This window comes from Nannospalax galili, unplaced genomic scaffold (genome assembly GCF_000622305.1).
Source record: "Nannospalax galili isolate Female #2095 unplaced genomic scaffold, S.galili_v1.0 scaffold286, whole genome shotgun sequence".
NCBI classification, from domain to species: domain Eukaryota; kingdom Metazoa; phylum Chordata; class Mammalia; order Rodentia; family Spalacidae; genus Nannospalax; species Nannospalax galili.
This window is the reverse complement of record NW_008359442.1, coordinates 2208675-2229523: the sequence shown is the minus strand read 5'-3', so window position 1 is coordinate 2229523 and position 20849 is coordinate 2208675. Positions and strand designations below refer to the sequence as shown.

At 36.9% G+C, this 20849-nt stretch overlaps 1 protein-coding gene across 6 annotated transcripts in view; it reads right to left on the bottom strand.

The window, feature by feature from the left end:
- Positions 1–20849, bottom strand: part of Rtn4 (reticulon 4) — a 66052-nt gene that overhangs the window by 24304 nt on the left and 20899 nt on the right. For 2 of the 6 annotated variants that reach the window (XR_003847772.1, XM_029558631.1), the window contains exon 3: positions 17851–20229. The exons of 2 other annotated variants lie outside the window; for them this stretch is intronic. Coding sequence is in view for 1 of the 4 variants with exons in the window: in XM_029558631.1 (XP_029414491.1) it covers positions 17851–20229 (2379 nt within the window). In the remaining 3 variants the exon portion in view is untranslated. Of the gene's footprint in view, positions 1–5463; positions 5648–17850; positions 20230–20849 lie in introns of those variants that run through there. 2 more of the 6 variants (XR_003847776.1, XR_003847775.1) reach the window with 2 other exon arrangements.

Sequence of the window (20849 nt, the reverse complement as noted above, 5' to 3'; positions counted from 1 at the left end):
TTTTTTAGCACAAACTGAAAAGCAAGAGGTGGGAGTTTAAAGAAGGCTGAACCATGCCTACCTGAAAAGAATGGGTCTTTAACTTGGTCAAAATAAAATTGGAACATAAGAAGAAAATAAGGGGGGGATGGAAAGATGGCTCAGCGGTTAACAGCACTGGCTGCTCTTGCAGAGGACCCAGGTGCGATTTCCAGCATCCACATGCAGCTAACAACCATCTGTAACTCCAGTTCTAGGGGATCTGATGCCCTCTTCTGACCTCCTCAGGCACTGCACAAAACGGGTACAGGCAATACACTCATACATATAAAATAATAACTGCATGGAGCACCTTTTATACTTGTGGTCCAGGTTAGTTAGTATGAATTTAACTTGGCTATCACATGGATTTAACAGGTCAATTAAGAGTCTTAATAAAACTAGGAACTTTCAGCTCTGGTGAATAAAGAACGTAGAGAGGCTGTTTCCACCACTGTTCCTAATAGTATCCCTAGAAGATTCTAATTGGATTTTCTACATATATTGAAAATGTGCACATTTATTTTTTTAAAAAATACAAACCTGGTTCTTCTACTTATAACTATCTTAGAATTAAAATCAGAAATGCACATAGTACTTGACCCTAGCCATAGTTCCAAGAAGATAATCTCATTTGTTATTCAATCATTTGTAACATCTTTCTGAAGAGCAGTTTTACAACATGTATCCAAAGCCTAAAGCCTCATGGACTTGAAAATAATCAGGAAAAACAAAACTTAATTCAATCACATTCAACTTAGTACTACCTATACTTGCAAAACTTTGGGATCTTATCGAACCACTAATATGTTAAAATGATGCTCAGCCTAGAGCAGAATGTCCTTAAGGGATGGATTACACACTTGAATGTAGGAAGAACATTTAAGCAGTAAACAGAATTCTTACTGTTTTACTCAAAGTAAAATATTTTAAATATTTTAAAGGTAGAAAGGTCTACTGAGTTATGGAAGATTACAGAACAAAATATACAGTATAATCCCCTAACTCATTATTATTACTTTTTACTAATTTATTTTTATTTTATGTATATGAGTGTTTTGCTTACATATTATTTAAGTGCACCTGGGTCATGCAATGCCCATGGAGGTCAGAAGAGGGCATTCGACCCCCTTGAACTGGAGTTACAGATGGTTGCTAACTGCCATATGGGTGCTGGGAACTGAACTCAGGTCCTCTGCAAGAACAGCTAATACTCTTAACTGCTGAGCCATCTCTCCCAGTGCACCCTCACCCCATTATTTTGTTTTAAAAAGCCATTCTCTATATGAAATGATAGGTTAGTTCTGAATTTTCTACAACACAAACAGAAGTTCACCACTAAACAAAAATCTAGAAGAAATAGTTAATGAATGTCTAAACTTTACTGGGTTTCAGTTACGTTCAGAATTAAAAGCAGGGCCCCTCTCCTCTTTCATTCTCATGAAAAAAATGCAGCATTTCAAGCACCAGGATTGCTACTCCTGCCTATCTCACTGTCAACAGGTGCATACACCTATACTCATCTGCAGCCATTTTAAGCTTTCAGTAAAATTAAAGGTAGCTTACAAGAGCGGGATGCACCACAAGAATCTGCAAGGGAAAAGTGTTCCAGATATGGTCCAAAGTCAATTTTTCCTGAAGTATAATCAAATTGAATTTTAATGCCATAGAAACCTCTCACAAAAGTCATCAATGGCAGTTTAACTTCGTAGTCCAAGAAAGAACTAGTAAGTATCACAAGCAATGCTGCACTTACTCCTAAAGTTTGCAAGGGTCTACAATCACTTCTCAGCCTTCTTAATAAAAAAACTTCTCCACAGCATCTAATCACTCAGCCTCCTTCAAAATCCTCCCCTCAAGTATCAGTCCAACTACACTGCCCTGGCCTGCTGCTTCTACTGCTCTAACTTATGACCTTTCCTGGGGCTGCAGAGGCTTTGCTTACCTTCAGTTTCTTCCACACTAACTTCCTGACAATATTCACCTTTGCATTTGTTTCCAGATTCTTTATCATTAAACCTTCAAATTCAACATGCTTGGAACCAAATGTGGCACCCTTTTTATTTATGCCTACAGATACCAAATACTGTTGTTTCACTCCTGCGATCCTTTGTGTCCCTCCCTCACCCTAGTCCAGCAAATCTATGACAAATGTCAAGTATTTCTTCACTGAGTTTCTGCAAATTCATTACTTCCTTTGCATTCTCATTTCAGGCAAGGTTCAGGCCTATAGTTTTAAAATCTGGGCATAACTACAGTCATCTCCAACTGAAAGTCTCTAGGTCTTCAACTTTTACAACACTACAAACCAATCCTTTGAGCTTGTTACCATTTATTACTCCCCACTTAAACATGTTAAGAGGCTCTTTAGTTCCTTATGATTAAATTCACAAACACAATGTCTTCTACAATCTGGTCCAAGGCATCTTGTCATAAAACCAGAGAACCTCAAAACTGGAACCCTACAAAATCATGTAAAAGAGGAAACTAAAAACTTGTGAAAGGGAACTTTTCTTACCTGTCAAAATAAAAATATACTGTAATTGAGGCTTGAAATCCTAGATTGCTATTTTTCCAAATTCACCTGATTATAAAATGAATTATCATACCTGGCAGACCCTGTAAAACCTGATATGGTCGGTGAGGATCACAGGAATCTGAATTTTCAGGCAGCATTAGGCCATTTCTCATCCACAGAAGTCTGGAAATCTAACCTAGATCTTCCAAACCTCTATAACCTTCCATCACACCAATAACTTCAACTATTGTCCAATACAGTCTGTTCTACTCATTGTCTTAATTATATCTTTTCAGTGGTTAGGAGGCAGGATAGGAAGGAAGGCAGGGAAAATTGTGGGGACATGGGAAGGGAAAGAAGCCCCTCACCCTAGAATCTTGAAGTCTCTCACCAGCTGAGAATTAGGAATGCTTAAGGCCCTTCTCCCCTTTCTAGTTGCTAACCTGCAATTTTCTAGGAATCTTACCAGAAATCCCAGTGACAGTAAAAGGACTTGTCCTAACCCTAGTGACTCTTGGTTTTATGTCATGAGACTTCAATCCCATCCAAGGCACCTTCAGAGACATCCTATAATCTCATTTATAGAAAAAGAGGTGGGGGGGGGGAGACACATTCCTTAGCAACCCTTGAGATGATATAACTTGAGAGCCACCAAAATCGTATGTATGGATGTCTGCATGTATAACTACAAATCTTTGAGAAACCCATTATCATGCTCTCAGTAGGTTTTATTTTCTTCCAGAGTACCTCTTAACCCTCATGCTTACATTAGAATCTCAATAAAAACTCCTACTTTTCTGTGTATGGATCTGGATTTCCCTGAATGGAGTTCTCTGGCAACTGCTGGCTACAGTGGAGCTGTGTCTCTGCTGCTCATAGGAACATCATTCCTCCACCCCACCCAGACCCTCAAGTCTACCCATCATTTGTCTTGTACCTCAATAACCAAATACTATATAGATTTCATTTGTCATATTCTGCTAACACATAGAAAATATTTAGACTAATAGTATACAGACTATCATGCTGGTCTTAAGCTAAAAGACCAAATCAGCAAAACCACCCAAAGTTGTTTTTTTTAAAAAAAAAACTTTACACCCCCCCGCCCCAAGCAAAGCACTGAAAACCAGCATCTCTCACTGTTGTCATGAAGGTTTGGTTTGGCACTAGAAGAATGCACCATAGATTAGGCTCCTTCTATTGTTACATACTTTTCAAAGAGGAAGGAAAAACTCATTCTGGGGTAGCTCTGGCTTTTTAGTGATTTCCAATTTAAATCTTACTCTCTAATCTACAATATAAAACGAACAGCTGATAAAGAAAACACTAAACTATAACAGCCCCTTTAAAAAAAAAATAGCAAAGCTGGTCTAACTGACCAAAAAGAGCCAAAAACAACCACTACAAAGTATCAGACCCTTGCTTTTACATATAAAGGCACTGCAGAGATAGTCAAAAGTAAATTTAATTTTATGTTTAAGGTTCTTTAAATATTTAAACAGATCTCCAATAAAATATGAATTCTATTGTATCATAATTTCTTGTCTTAATAACCCTAAATTACTCTCACAAATAAAGAACTTAAGATTTTATTAAGTGGACTATAATCTAAATTGTTAATACAGAGACTCGAAAGTTACAGAAAAGCCCTATTATGATGATGGCTTTTCGGCTATTTAAAACTTCATTAGTATCATTTTTACTTAGCAAAACTACAGTGTATCAACTCACCTTTCACTTTCAACACTTCGATAAAGAAACAAAAATCTTTTTCGCTAAAAATCATAAAGGTAAAAACCCTAAGCTGTGTTTGAGGTTCATTTTGGTTTGGTTTTGCTCTTTATCTTAAATAAAAGATTCTTACAAAGTCTCAGTATGAACTCAATCTTAAACTCACCTTTCCCCCACTTTTTTTTTAAACTGAGAAATTTTTAAAAGTATTGTAAACTTTGTGTAATTAGCCATAGATAGATAATGTTTTTGACATTATCCCTATCTTAATAATTTTGTTCTACAAGGAAATAGCTTTTTTTAAAAAAAATTTATTAAAGCTTGAATGTAGCCAAGAACATAAAAACAAAAAAAAATCTTGAGTGAAATGTTTATTTCGGCTACTTAAAACTAGTTCCAATAATTTTTAAGACAATTTATTCTAAGTGGTCAGATACACAGCCTACCAACTTCTTTCTCTTTTTAAACAGCAACTGACAGTTTACATAATGAAATGCTGTAAAATATTCATTACAGTCAATATTTTACCACTTAAAGGCTTAAATTCTTATACAATGATCCACTGAGATTTGAAAGGATCTGGGCTTTTAAGGGAGAGGAAAGGGGATCAAAATCACGGATTGGTTTTACAAGGACAAATGTTAGTGATTTAAATATAAACATCTAAAACTATGTACATATCAGAATAATTTCAAGATACATAAAAATTAAATGGCAGCTAAGTGATAATAACCTCAAAGGTTCAAGTTTGATTTCCAAAGAAGAAAAGCTGCTTATTGCAAATGCAATTATTTTGCTACCTACAAACCTATGGATAGAATTTCAACTACAGCAAATAAGCTTTATTTAAAATAGTCACAGAAAATGTCATTGTGGAACACAAAGATCATTACATATATTCATCATACCAAAGTAACCAACAAATGAGATCTGCTAGACCTACAGTATTTACAATATGCAAGATCAGAAAATAAAACCTCAAAGACAGGATTGAAAAGACTACATCAAATACCACTGGAACAGACATGGTTTTCTAGTACACAGCCAACTGTAAAAACACACGAGATAGCTGTTTTAATCTTTTAGCCTTAAAACTCTCACCAGATTCACTTTCAATCCCGACCGCAAAGCTTATCCATGGAAATCTATTACTGGCTACATAAAAAACTGAATGGAAGATTAAAAAGCAGATTTACCCTTATCCTTCCAGTGTTTCTTTTGACCGTCCATTTCTTGTCAAGATCTGCCCTCCAGCAGAATTATTAATTATGCATACCAACAGAAAAGCTGTAAACTGCAGAAATCTACTCCCTGAGACATGAAATCCCTGTTTCCTCAACCTAAGTCTGCAGTCTCCTCTGCTGCACAACTGCAGGACTGAAGTCACCTGACGTGGTTGGGGTGTGGAGCAGTCTGACGCAGTACAATCTGTAACTAGGCTACTAATACTCAGACATTAATGCTTTCCTTCTATTTAATGTTCTAGCCATTTGCTTGTTGCTCATTCCAAATAAAGCTGTATTTGCATCTACCAAAAGAAAGGGAGACGGTTGTTCTTTCAACAGAGCCAACCACTAAATATACTGCAAATGCAGGTAGCACACAGTAGGAAGCACCTCCACCACCACTTTCCTCCTTTTCCTTTCCTTTCCCTTTCCTTTTTCCTTCCCTTTCCTTCTGATAGGTCGTTCCACTGTGCTGCTGTTTTTCACTTTCATTTGAAACTACAATTAACAGTTAACCCACTAGACAGAAATGGACTAATCCAAAAGGGGTAATAGCTTAAATTACTGTTCTTTCTAGATTTATTAAGGCTTAAAACACTGCATTTTCCATGCTGAAGGGTATGAGCAGAAAAAAAACAACCTGGTTATTTACGTTTATTAAATATATTACTTCAGTAGAAGAAAATCTTCAGTCCCAGCAATCTAAGCTTTCTAAGCCCTTATTTTCTCCTTTACAACTATGGAAATCCAGACACTTCACCTGCTCCAATTCAATCTTTCAATAAATATTCATTACCTACCACTGCAGACACTATTAATAGATTTTTAGCTTGGGGAGAAAATATTCATGTGCTAATTATATCATTTGCCTTATGATGGACATAAAAACAAATATTTATAGTACTCCATTTTTTTCAACTTCATTAAAGTAACATTCATTCCAGAGCAGAATTATGTCTTTACTCATGTTCCACAACTGGTTTATCCAATACTAACATCACCTAAGCAGAAAAGGAAATACAGTGGCAAATCAATCAGCTAAGTTATTTTCAAGTATATGGCATGAAGAAATATAATTTATATAATTATACATAAAGGTACATGTATCTTATAGCTACAGTGAAATAGACACTTGAAACTTGCTGTGAGTCTGTGGGCTGCAAAACCTTGCAAAATCCTTAAATGGAGAGAATACCAATGATTCATTTTTTCCTTATCTGTTTCTCTTGCCTCAATTACAAATAAAATAAAGTCATTTTAAGAGTACAGGATTTCCAGTTCAAGAGGTAATATTTAACTTAAACATTCACTCACTGAATCCTTGCACAATGTGATTACTTTGAGAACACTGCCACCAAATCATAGCAAGGACAAAAATGTGTGACCTCTTCACACAACAGTTTGACACCCCAAACTACTGAGTAAACACAAAACACTTCTAAGGTGGTGCTTTTTTTTAATGAGCTCCTTAAAACTGACAGCCAGAGATAAGGAATGCAGTGCAGTGTAACCTAGAGGCTCAAGGCTTTGGGTTCCAATCTCAGTACCACCAAAACCAAAAGCAAATACCAGAAGGCCAATAAATACTCCACAGGAGAATAAACACTTCACCGTCTTCAAATTACAGATTTCCTAAAATCAAGGCATTTAGTATTTATACAACTCAAATCTTTTGGTATCTCATTTGTTTCAGAATTTGGTGGGTTCTCCCCCCTCCCCGCCCCCGCTGGCCTGGAACTCATTATGTAGACCAGGCTAGCCTCAATCTCAGAGACCCATCTGCTCTTGCCTCCCAAATCCTGGGGTTAAAGGTGTGTGTAATCACATTCAGCCACTAATTTAAGTGGAAAGAACATGTATATGTAATAATACATACTCATGAGAACATTTTAGTGCTCTAAGCGGATTGTTTAAAAAAACAAAATAGGGGCTGGAGAGACGGCTCAGTGGTTAAGAGCACTGACTGCTCTTGCAGAGGACCTGGGTTTGATTCCCAGCACCCACATGGCGGCTGAGAGCCGTCCTTAACTCCAGTTCCAGGGGAATCCGAACCCTCTTCTGACCTCCACAGCATTGCACAACATGGGTGCACTCACATACATGCAGGCAATATACTCGAACACATAAAACAAAAATAAAATATTTAAAAAACAAAATAGAAGTCTTTAAATTTAGTAACAACTGTGTAGAATGATATTTAATACTTTAATTTTAGTAACTAAAATTTATGCTTACAGGGAAAACTCATGGACATCAACTGACATTTCTGTCATTTGTACAGAAGTTTTTAAATGGCGGTTATTTCATGTTAGTGAAGCAAAATACTTTACTCTGAAAAATCAACAGGCAAAACTTCTGAATGTATGACTATATGGGGTTATATTTTCACATTAAACTTCATCTTCATCAGTTAAAATACCAATTTTTTAAATGAAAATTTATTTTTTTTATTTTTATTTTATGTGTGTGTGTTGCCTGTGTATAGGTAAGTGCACCTGTGTCGTGCAATGCCTGTGGAAGACAGAAGAGGCTGTCGGATCCCCTGGAACTGGAGTTACGGGCAGTTGTTAGCTGCCATGTGGGCACTGGGATTCAAACCCGGGTCTCCTGCAAGAACAACCAGTGTTCTTAACCACTGAGCCATCTGTCCAGCCCCCAATGAAAATTTATTTTAAGAATAATTCTCAAATAGAGCACACACACCCCAACTTGCGAAAGATACTTTGATGGCTTTGGGAAGGCTCCTAGAGGAGGAGCCACAGAATACTCATTGTGTATAATGCAAGCAAATAAACCAAAAACCTTCAGGCATACCGTACCCTTTCAAAAAAGTGCTAGGTTCTGGGGCTGGAGAGATGGCTCAGCAGTTAAGAGCACTGGCTGCTCTTGCAGAGGACCTGGATTTGATTCCCAGCACCCACATGGTGGCTAGCAATCGTCTGTATCTCCAGTTCCAGGGAAATCCAACAACCTCTTCTGACCTTCTTGGTTGCACAACTTGGGTACACTTATTCACATGCAGGCAATACACTCACACAATAAAATAAAATAAAATAAAGTGCTAGGCTAAAAAATTACCTACTTTGAATGTTTCTCTTCTCACAACTCCAAAACACTTGTTTCTTACTGTGTATACTTTACTAAGAAGGGAAATTATTATTAATAATAATCAGTTCCTAATAAGTAAAAACATTCCAAATGGGCTTAAAAAAAATAAAACCTTTCAGAAATTCCATGTGTGGGCGTGTTTTTTTTTTTTTTAATCTTGTATCCACTTGGAAGGATTAGAACAGCAGAGAGCTGTGTCTTAGACAGCAGTAAGGCTAAGCCATATGCCTACCTCATCCAGCTCTCAGAAGATATTTCTCTTTTTTCATTTCTTCTACTTTTGAAGTCAGTAAAACCTGAAATCTTTGCTTTGCTTTGTTTTCTTTACAATTCTTAGAGGCACACAGGAATAATAAACAAGTGGGGGAGGAGAGCAGCCATTTGCATTGAAAATGCCACTTGTATACTGTTTGGGGTAGCTACAATAATGATATCTACTAACTACATAGAGCCAGAATCTTTTGTTAATATAGAAAACAATGACAGCTACACAGTAGTCTTAAACTTATTTCAAAATTCTTGCTACACAAAAGTACAATATTACTTGTTTCAGTACTGAGAGGTATTAACAATTATAAGTCCTACCATATGCTGTAATCTAATGCCCTCTATGGACTAAAAAGCAGAACTTCAACACTGCTAGGCTGAATCTTCAGAAATGGAGAACAGCCTTCAATCTAGAAAAATGAATGCTTTTAAAAATGGGAGGGAAAAAGAATGAGTATTTAAGTCCATTATCAATTCACATAACAATTTTACTAAAATGAATATTAAAATCTAGACAAATTGAAAGTGATACTATTCAATAAGAATACTGACATACACAGTTATTTCTATGTTCACAGCATTTCTAAATTCACAAGTCATGAGGCTGTGAACAAATCTACATTTAGGTTTTCATTAAAGTACATAGGTTTGGGAGAATCTACATATGCTTATAATGACATGATTAAAACATTTAATTCTGTACAAAATGTCAAAATTGTTTATAAATTCATTTTTAAAATCATTGGTAAGTGTGAACTAGATTACAACTCACAAAAATTTTTGTGACCAACTGAATTTATTCTATATGGTTAATTCCATAGGCCTGGTTTTCTATCAACACTAGATGGCACCAACACCCAGTCTGCATTCAATTGCCTTACAGAGCAAAGACTATCTCCAATCTTCTAGCACCTCAATAGGACAGTTGCCTGACACTAGGAAACTAGATCAGAATATGATGGGAATTCAAAACAATTCTGCTAGCAAAAGCACAAGAGAATTTGCTAGCCAGAACCTGAACAATTATAAATATAGCAAAATTAAGTAAGAATGAAATGATGAGGAATAAAAAGAAACAGAGTTTCTTTTGTGAAAAGTTAGTGTTCACTGAAATGTCAAACAACATCAAAATCTTTAGAAAACTGCGTGAAAATTTTATCATAAGAGTTTGCATCATATATTCGTAATATAGATACATATCACAAAATCATTTAAAAGATGAACACGTTAAAAAAAGAAAAAGATGAACACCTAAATTTAAAAATGGGCAAAGGGTTGAACAAGCAATTCACAAAAACCAAAACACAAATGGTCAATAAATGTTAGGACTATGTGATACAGTGTTTGACGTCTTAGCTGTAACATTAAATAGAGAAGGAAATAAAAGGTTTACAAATAGGAAAGGGAGAAGGTGAAGTATCCTTATTTACAGATGATGTGATATACATAAGAGCCCCTAAAGATCCCAGCAGAGAACTCTTAATCTAATAAATACTTTCTAAAAAGAGGCAGAATACAAAATTAACATTAAGAAATCAGTAGCCTTCTTATCTATCAATGTGAATGAAAGTTCCCAGAAAGGACCTGCATCTTGAAACTGAACTTTCTGCAAGGCTGATCAACTGATTAGAACTTCAGTGACTATCTGAAATGCTGCAGGTCGAGAGCTTAATTACCATTTATCTAGGGGCATCTTTAGTCCCTAAATAGCCATTCCTTGCCAACCTCTGCTTCTGACTTAACTGCCTGTGACTAAGCGATAAAACTTTTTGGAATGAATTAACTTAGCAGGTTAGTACCTTCCATCAACCAAGCTGAATGTCATCAGATAGCATGGGCCTATAGCTGAGATTTCTTTTACTATTTTCACCAATATATTTGAAAAATGTCTTGATTTATGACTTTTCTTTATTCTGTCACTATAAAAACTTCACGAAACTGCTTCCACATTGGAACATGGAATTTGGGGTAACCCGAATCTGTGTTCCATGGTCATGGTCACTCATATTTGGATTCAGAATAGACTTATCTCTTATCCTCTTTGAGGTGAGAATGTGCTTTTGCATTGACACTAATGATAAGCATGCTGACAAAGAAAGGGAAACAATCCCCTTCACAATTGCTTCAACCTTGGAATAAATCTAACCAAGGAAGTGAAAGATCTCTGTCAGGAAAACTTTTAAGACACTGACTTGAAGACATTAGAAGACAGAAAGGCAACCCATGCTCATGGCTAGGCAGAATTAATATGAAATGGCTATGCTACCAAAAGTCATCTACAGACAATGCAATCTCCATCAAACCTCCAATGACATTCTTAGAAACAGAAAAGGCAACCTTAACATTCACATGGAAGCACAGAAGACCATCAAACAGCAAAGCGATCCTGAGAAAATATAATAGTGCTGGGGATATCACCAAATCTGATTTCAAGTTATACTACAGAGTAATTTTAACAAAATAATGGTACTGGCACACACACACACACAAAAAAAAAACATGTAGAAATCAGTAGAATAGAACAAAAGGCCCATTATAAACCTATGCAACTACACTCACCTGATTACATGGAGAAAAGACAGCCTCTCCAACAAACAGTACTGGGAAAACTGCATATCCACATGTACAAAACTGGACTCCTATCCCTGGGGTATAGGAATCAACTCCAGGGCCAGAGAATCTGACACCCTCTTTGCAAGCACTGCATGACACACATATGGTGCACTTACATACAATGTGGGCAACACACACATAAAATATCAAAAAAGAAAGAAAAAAAAAAGCACTAACTGCTCTTGCAGATGACTAAGGTTCAGTTCCCATTCATAACTCCAGTTCCAGGGGATCCGACACCATCTTTGGGCCTCTGCCGGGGGCATGTGGTACACTTACATACATGCACGCAAAATATTCAAACAGATGGATCAAAGACCTTAATATAAGATCTGAAACTCAAACTGTTAGAAGAAAAAGTAGACATAGGCACAGACAAAAGCTTTCTGAATAGCACTCCAGTTCAAGAAATAACACTAACTGAAAAATGGGACCTCATGAAATTGAAAAGCTTCTGTACAGAAAAGGAAAGACTAAAGAGACAGCTTACAGAATGGAGAAAAATCTGTTCTACATCTGACAGAATACCTAGCATCTACGAAGTCAAAAACCTAAACAACCTAATCAATAAGTGAAGTAATGAACAGTTCTCCAAACATAGAACACAATGGCCAATAAACACATGAAAAAATGTTTAACCTCTCTAGTCAGAGAAACATAAATTAAAATTACATGGAGATTCCATCTTACCCTAGTCAAAACAGTAATCATTGAGAAAGCAAATAACAGCCTGATTGACCCCTCAAGACAAACAGATGGAGAGAACTGACTGCCCCTAGTTGTCCTCTGCCCTCCATACACACAGCACTGCACAAAGGAATACACGCGCACATAAAATAAATGCAATAATGAGAAAAATTTTTTAAAGAAAACATATGCCAGGCACGTGGTGCGCACCTTTAATTCCAGCACTCAGGAGACAGAGGCTGGTGGGTCTCTATGAGATGAAGGCTAGCCTGGTCTCTATAGTGAGACCCTGTCTTTAAAAAAAAAATGCTGGCAAGGATATGGACTACAGGAAACCCTTATAGATTGCTGGTGGAAATAAAAACTAATCCAGCCACAATGGAAATTAGTATGAATGTTCCTCAAAAAGATGAAAATAACTCTACCAGACGTGACTCGGCTGTTATCACTCCTATCTATTTATTTACCCAAAGGACCCCAAGTCTACATATCACAGATACACTTTCACATCAATATTGATTGCAGTACTATTCACAATAGCTGTTATGGAAACTACCTAAGTGTCTTAAAAGAAGAATGGATAGAGAAAAGGGGGTACATGTACACAATAGAAATTTTTTTAAAGCCATAAAGAATAAAGTTGTTGTCTGAAGGAAAATGGATACAATCAGAGATGATCATGTTAAGCAAATTAAGTTAGTCTCAAAAGACTTTTCTCTCATTTATGGTTCTTAGAGTTTATATACATAAAATTAAGCAGGCAATATACTCATACACATAAAATAAAAATAATAAAATATATTTTTTAATTATGTATGTATACATGAAAGTAGAAGATAAACTGTATAGAGGATGATAAAGGGCACCAATGGAGAGGGGAGGAGGAAGATAGGGAGAGTAAAGGAATACGGTCAGAATACAATCAATACATATTATGTACTTACATGAAAATGTACTTATTAAACACAGTATCATGTACAATAGCTCAGGTGGTAGTGCTTACCTAGAATGCATGAAGCCTTGAGTTGGGTCCCCAGCACTGCATAAAGCAAAAGGTAGTACTGAATACCTGTAATCGCAGTATTCAGGAGGCAGAAGCAGGAGGATCATGGAATCAGGAAGTTCATGGTCATTCTTGGCTATGCCAAGAATACATATGCCACCCTGGTTTCAGTGATATGATATGAAGAAAGCATTTTAAAACTATTTTAGGGTTGGAGAAATGGTTGAGTGGTTAAAAGCACTGGCAGAGCAACTACGAGGACCTGAGTTTGAATCCCAGCACCTATGTAACCTTATGTGTGCCTATAATACCAGCACTATGGAGGGCAGAGACAGTAAGACTGCTGGAGCTCCCTGGATGCTTGCCTAGACAAAAATGTGAGTTCTGGATTCAGGAAGAAAATTTTGTCTCAAAGAACAGACTGGTCTCAAACTCACTTTGTAGCCAAGATGACTTTGAACTTATGATCCTCCTCCCTCTTCCTAGTGCTGGATTACAAGATGAGCCACTAGATCCAATTTTAGTAAATTTAGATTACAACTATAATATCCATCAAAGCAGGGTCTGGAAAACTTTATATATAAAATGTCTGTACATATATGTGTATGTGCCTATGTATATATGACTCACATTTGCCATATGTAATATCAATAAAACCACCTCTCTGAGAAGCCATTTCTAACATACCAACAAACAGCCCATGTCTTTCCCTCACTACCATGTGTTGGTGCTCTTCTACTTGCAGCCATCATACACAGTGATATCCCTAAAACCCAGAACCACAGCACCTATACACAACAGAGCAAGTATTTTAACTTACACCTTTGTGATTTAATTTTTAAAGTATATGAAAAACTGAAAATTAGAATGTCAATAGTATTTTAAATGAAAACAGGAAAACAAGTACCAAAGGCATTATAAATCTGTAAGTCAAGGCTTTTTAAAAAATTATTAAGTAAAAAACATTTATGTAAAGTTAATTTTAAAACTGCTTCTAGCCAGGTGTGGTGGTACATGCCTATAATCTCAGTACTTAAAAGGCTGAGATTGGAGGATCCTTTTAGAGAAAAGGAATCCAGTATCTAGAGATTGTCAGTAAAACAGCAAGACTAGAAATGTCACCCACACTGCTTTTATTATACCAACCCTGTGTATTTTTTATAGAATATACATGTTTGTTACATCCAAGTAATATTCTATTCCCTACTTAGTGGACATGACAGTTCATGGAAAAAAAAAATAGTAAGAATTAATGTTTAAGGACTTGGAAATGCTAATTACCTTGTTTGATCATTGCGTATTTATCAAAGTACCATACTATACCCTAAATACATGTATGATTTTTGTATTGGCTTAAAAAATGCATTTTTAAGTCATCTTTTTGAAAATGGGGCTAGATAGATGGCTCAATAGGTAAAGCATTTCCCATATAAGCATGAGGACCAGAGTTTGAATCCCCCAAACCCACAAAAAGGCCAAGTGTGTCTGGTAGTCCACCTGTAATCCCAGGGTATGGGAGGCAGAAACAGAATCCTCAGAGTTAACTAGACCAGCCCTAACTGCAAGCTCCAGTTTCAGTGAGACCCTGCCTCAGTATGTAAGGTAGAGATCATAGATGAGTCCTGACAACAACCTCAGACTCCATACACGTGTGCATCACACACATGCAAACAGGCATAAATGTGCACACTACACATACACACTCCAAAAAAACGTTGAGCTAAAGACTCATGAATAATTATTTTCTTAAAGAAAAGGTCTGTTCCTAAAAGACAGGACCCAAGCCTCACATACACTTTTCTCAGCAGCCCTCCTCAAGCCTTCGAAGATACTGATGCCCTTTATTCTTTTTAATTCTTAACTATGGGCTACAGGCCCCTAAAATACTAAAATTCCTGAAAGCGTCATCTGCCAGGACAGCTAGCTGATGTTTGGAAGGTAGTGCGGGAGATAGGTGACTTCCAATGGTATTTCAACTCGGCTCATATGCCTGCTCCTCCTTGGTCTTTACCTCACTATCATTATCATGCTGCTCTGGGTTTCTCACACTTGCCTTTCTTTCTATTGCTGCTTCCCAAGCCATTTTAATGTGCTGCTTGAAATGCCTCCATCCACTATGAGCCATCTCATCTAATCCTCCATTTCTTTACAAAGTATTCTCAAATTCACCTCACCTTCACAAAGGCTCTTCCTTGACCGTGCTTTTCCCTATGGTACTTTCTTCAAACGAAGGCTACTTCATCTCCTACACTTTGCATAACTGGAATCAGGGACTGACAAGTACTCTCTGCTAACTAATGCTGCTTCCACATCCAGACTATCATTTCAGGAAGAGGCCTTGGCTACGTCAGTCTCTTTCCTTACTGTCCTTACCTACTATGCTTGCCTCTATGCCCATCGAGCTTTCATGCTAGTGCTGAGGATCCAAACTGTGGTCCTCATGCTTACAGGGGCAAGTGCTTTATCTACTGAGTCATTTCCCTAGCCCCATGTCTCTTTCCTTAACCTCTACCTGAAATCCTGTCACCACTGTATGTGACTTTAATACATGTGAAATATATCCAACCTCTTAGCCTTCTTGACCTTACCTCTAATAACCTTCACCCAGCTCTACTGTAGACTTTCCTTATGGCCAAATCTTTGTCATTTATAATAAACCTGAACTGCTTTTACTTTAAAACTCTAAATTTAGAACATTCTGGGCATCACATTTTTTATATCTAACATTTTGAGTTGTTAGATCTAATGTGGACCTAGAATTTATTGGACCTACTCTCCTCCAATCCATTAACTTCCTATTCACTTCCTCAACCTGAATGCTAGTTCATCATTTCAACTGCTACGAACTATTCCACTCTTGTTAGTCTTAACTTACTTGGCTCACTGTCCTTCCACTGGATCCATGTAGCAAAACTACCACCTTAAATCAAAACAACCCACTTGACGTCTCAGATCCCATATTCAGGCTATTTGGCATATTGAAAGGAAAGTCATTGGGCTGGGGTGCAGCTCAATAGTAAAGCACTTACCTAGCATAAACAAAACCCTGAGTGAGAGTCATTCTACCACGCTGGCTGATCAAGCGATTAACAAATTGTCTTGGTTTGTCTAGCCAGAAATATTTCATGCTTACTCCCCCCAAGTACGTTTCAGCTCAATTTTCGGCAAATGACCTAACTTACTGCCTTAAACATTAGCATCAAAGGCTAGTCCTGGTGGTGCACATCTTTAATCCCAGCATTCAGGAGGCAGAGGCAGAGGCAGGTAGACCTCTATGAGTTTGAAGCCAGCCCTATCTGCGTAGTGTATTCCAGTCCAGCCAGGGCTACATAGTGAGACCCTATCTTAAAAAATAATGAAGATATTAACATCAAACAATTCCCTCAAATTTCAGATCTAGCCGTATCAACACCCATACTTCCTTTCGATTCACTATAAAGCAGTGTTCCTTCTGCCAATTCCTTCACTCAAATTCTGGAGTTCATCCCAGCCTCTTTGGATATTCTATCAGAACCTGTGATGAGACTTTCTGATGTGGGGGTGGATCCCTTCTTCAATTCCACATTCTCTTCTGCTTGCTAACATTTTTTCTTAATGTTCTCAAACTGTTATCAACAGGTAGTATACATGTTTTACTCCCAATCCTAGTCCCAGTCACATCATTTGCTGTTATCAGGTCATAAGTACCTCAATACTAACATATTCAAAAGGAATTATCTTCTCCCAAACCCACTTTATCTTCTCATGTCCCCACCTCAGCTTCTCTACTGCTAATACATATATGGACTTGACAACCATAGATCCTTCATGTTCACATCCATCAAACAAGACATCTCCATGCTCAATTCATTATCTAAGTATTCAAAATCTCCTCTTGTAATACAGAAATCATTTCTAAACTGGTCTGATGGTAGTCAGTGCTAGACACCTCTAATATGTGAGCATAAATAGGAAGCACAGCTGATAGAGTGCTAAGCAAAAGAACATGTGTGAATCACTTCATGCAAACAGGTGTGTGGGAAATGTAGCATCAAAAGTAAAGTGAGAATTTGAGCTTTTCAGAAGGATTTAAAATAGTATACTTCAATCATTACTCTTTTGAAAAATGTCTACACTTAATATACCTAGCCTTATCTCTCTCACTAGGAAAGAATCCTATATTTAAATATTAAAAACATGTTACAGAAATGGTCATTCCTTATAAATTAAATATGAACTCATTTTCAAGATAAAAATAAACATACCTGAAAAATATTGTTTTAATATCTCTTTGCTCTTTGTCCTGTTATCAGGAAATAGTGAAGAAAAAAATGTACTGTGGAAGACAATGGTATTCATTTTTTTTGCTAGTTCCATGGTACAATGTAAAAATGACTAATGAATAACTATGGAAAAGCTAAGAGCAAGAGTGGTGAGCAAAAGAGAAGTAGAAAAAGCACTAAAAGTTTCTGCTGTTTCCTTGTTTTTTGAGACATGGCCTCACAATAATCCTGTCTCAGTTTCTTAAGTGCTAGGCTTACACACATGTACCACCATATCTGGCTAGACCTAAAACTTTTAACTGAGCTAGTGAAAAATAATTCTAATCAATGTGGTATATTAGACACTATAATACAGAATATAAAATGTTGTGTGTTCCATAAGTCAAAAAGTTGCATGAAACAGTGTGGACTGATTACCTGAAGTTTTACTCAGCTCTGCTGAAAAGACAGTTGATAGTGATCTGTCCTCTTTCTTTATATCAAAAGGAAGTTTTTTCTCCACTTCTTTCATAAGTATTTTGGGTTTAACTATGCTGCCTGCTTCTGTCTGAGGTGCCAAAGCAGAAACATCTGGAGGCAGTAAGGACACCTTTGATACACTGGACCTATCTTCAGAGAATTCATCTGAGACACACACTTCATCTTTAGGATACACATTCTTGAAAGAAAGGTCATGGGGCAATTCTGAGCAAGGCAATGACCCAGCTCCACTACGAGCACTAGCAATTTCACTTCTGTTGGGCACTTCTAGGTCAGTGTATTCGTTGGCTAACTTAGGAGAAGAATCAGTTTTAGAACTGACAAATGTAGGATATTCATCTATAATCTCAATTGGAGATGAATCTGAAAATGTTTCACTTTCTTTTATTTTTTCTTCCTTAGAAGTAAGTAAGTCATCATTTGAATAAATTGCAGCATTAAGCTCTTCCATCTGCAAAGGAATTTTCCCCTTTGTGGCCAATGTTGAAATTTCTTCAGGTGTAGCATCTTTTGTGATATATACATTGGGCTGAAAAGATTCTAAATATGGCTTTCCTACCTCATGCGGTAAAGCACTAAGTTTTTCCTTATTTTTGTGTTCTATTACTGATTCAGATATTTCGGTGAGATTTTCTTTCATAAGCATCACAACTTCTTCTTGCTTTTGTGGAACTTCAGGAATTGAATCATCACTAAACAAGTCAACTGGTTCAGAATCAGGTGAGGAATCCTCAACTAGCTCAGAATGATCAGGCACTGGCTTTTCAAATTTTGCTATTTCTGAATAATTAGAGAAATCTGGACTTGGTTCAGTAGAGAGTTTTGTTCCTTTAATTAAATCACATGCAATAGATATATAAGGAGCTTCTATTTCCTGAATAGATACATTAATACTTTCAGGTTCTGTAATTTCTTCCTTTATTCCTGAAATTTTCGGTGATACATTCATGGCTTCTTCATATGGTGGGGGATTTTCAAGCTCAAACTTTTTACTCTCATAATTCACAGAGGGCGGTGCTTCTAAAGGTGATACGCTGGGCTGTGCGACAGAAGCACCAGCACTAGGAAGAAGAGAATTTAATGGTGCTTCCATAACAATGTCAGGCAAAACTGGTGAAGGAGTTGCTTCAGACTCTTCAAATGATGGGCAAAGCTGTGCCACAGGGTAAAGTGATTCTTGCATAGCTTCTGATGCCTGGACCAAATCCATTTTTGTTTCATAAGCAACCTTCGTACCCGTAACTTCATTCAATTCACTTTCACATGCTTCCTGTACTAAATCTGGAGTTAGACCTTCAGGCATATTTGCCATTACCACCTCGGTCACCTTTGATAAATTATCTGTTGTGACATAATCTGCCTCAGAATCCTGTGTTGCCATAAGAAAAGGGTTTGATGTTTTGGCGCCAGTCTTCTCCGTCACAATTTGGGCCTTCCGTTCCTCTATTTTTTTTTCATCAGTCTTATTTTCTGAAGTATGATCTTCTAACAAGGGAAAAGTGTTTGTGGCAATGCTCTCGGTTGCTGGGTTGAAGGGAGCACAAGTGATATATGCTCTTGAGCCATCCTTCATGGGTTCTGGTGTGCTGGGAAAAGAAGCATCATCATTACTGCTTTCACTACTATCTCTTCCATGATTTTTTTGCTCAACGTTATCTTCCAGACATTTCTTACCCTCTTTGCTTTCTGTCTTACCTCTAGTGCCCAACACATCACTATCTCCCTTATAAGTATCTTTCACTTCCCATGCTTGCTCAAATGGCTTGAAGTCTGCATATTCTTCCCTCATAGGTGCTGCCACTGCCCCTCCCATTTCATTAAAGCTGTCCTTTGTTTTTTCTGGAGACATAACTTTGTCCTCTTCTTTGACCAATTTAGAAAGGGTCACAGGTGATTCTTGTGGATTATGAAGGATTGCACTGCTAACTAAATCCTCTTCATCTTTCTCCACAATCATTTCTTCCTTGGGGTTTTCTACTAATACGGCAGATTCTGCTTTAGGAGAGCCACTGAATGATGATGCCATTTCTGAGTATTCTAATTTTGAAAACTTTGCTAAATCTCTATCTACAAATGGATTTTTTGCCCTCTCTAGGAACTCTCTGGAAGCTTCCTTTAAAGTTTCTTCAAGTGTTCCTTCTGTGGGTGATACTGCTGATAAATTACCAAGGTATTCATGTTCTTTAAAAGAAACAGTTGAGAGAGGAGAAGAAGGAGAAGGAAGAGAGGCAGCAGTTTCAAGCAGGACAGATGGGAATTCCTCTTGACCAGACGAAACAGTGTTACCTGGCTGCTCCTTCAAATCCATAATTTTTTCTGTGGCCATGGACAGAAAGGATAAATTAGAGAATGCCAGTGTTCTCAGTGTTAATGCAAGTTTTTATGACAGATTCATAAAATAGTGTTAGTAAAGACTTAATGTTAACTAAAGTGAAATATTAATAGCATTCAGTTAATAACTACAAGCAGACTTAGATTATTACTGAAACTATGAAGCTACTGTCAAAAAAACATTTTATTATATAAGAAACATTTTCTTATTATATAAGCTATCATATACTTCAAAATAGACAAAAATGGGAATTTTAAATATTCTCATCACAATGAAATAAAGAGCATCTATGATGACTGATATACTAATTAGCGTGGTTTGACCATTCAACAACGAAGTTGTTGAAATACTGAAACATCACATTGTACTCTATGAACTATATGTAATTATTTGTTAATCGAAAGCACCTGAAGAAAAAAATAACATGCAGTTTCAGAGACAATTACATGTTATACAAAGACATAAATTAAATCTGAGAAAAATCTCATGTTACTAACTAAAAAAAAAGCTATTTTTCACTCATCAGGGAGACAAAACTTGAGAAGAGCATGACTACATAGAAAGAAGGGAGCTGGATTATTAAATATCAGGCATGGCATTCCTT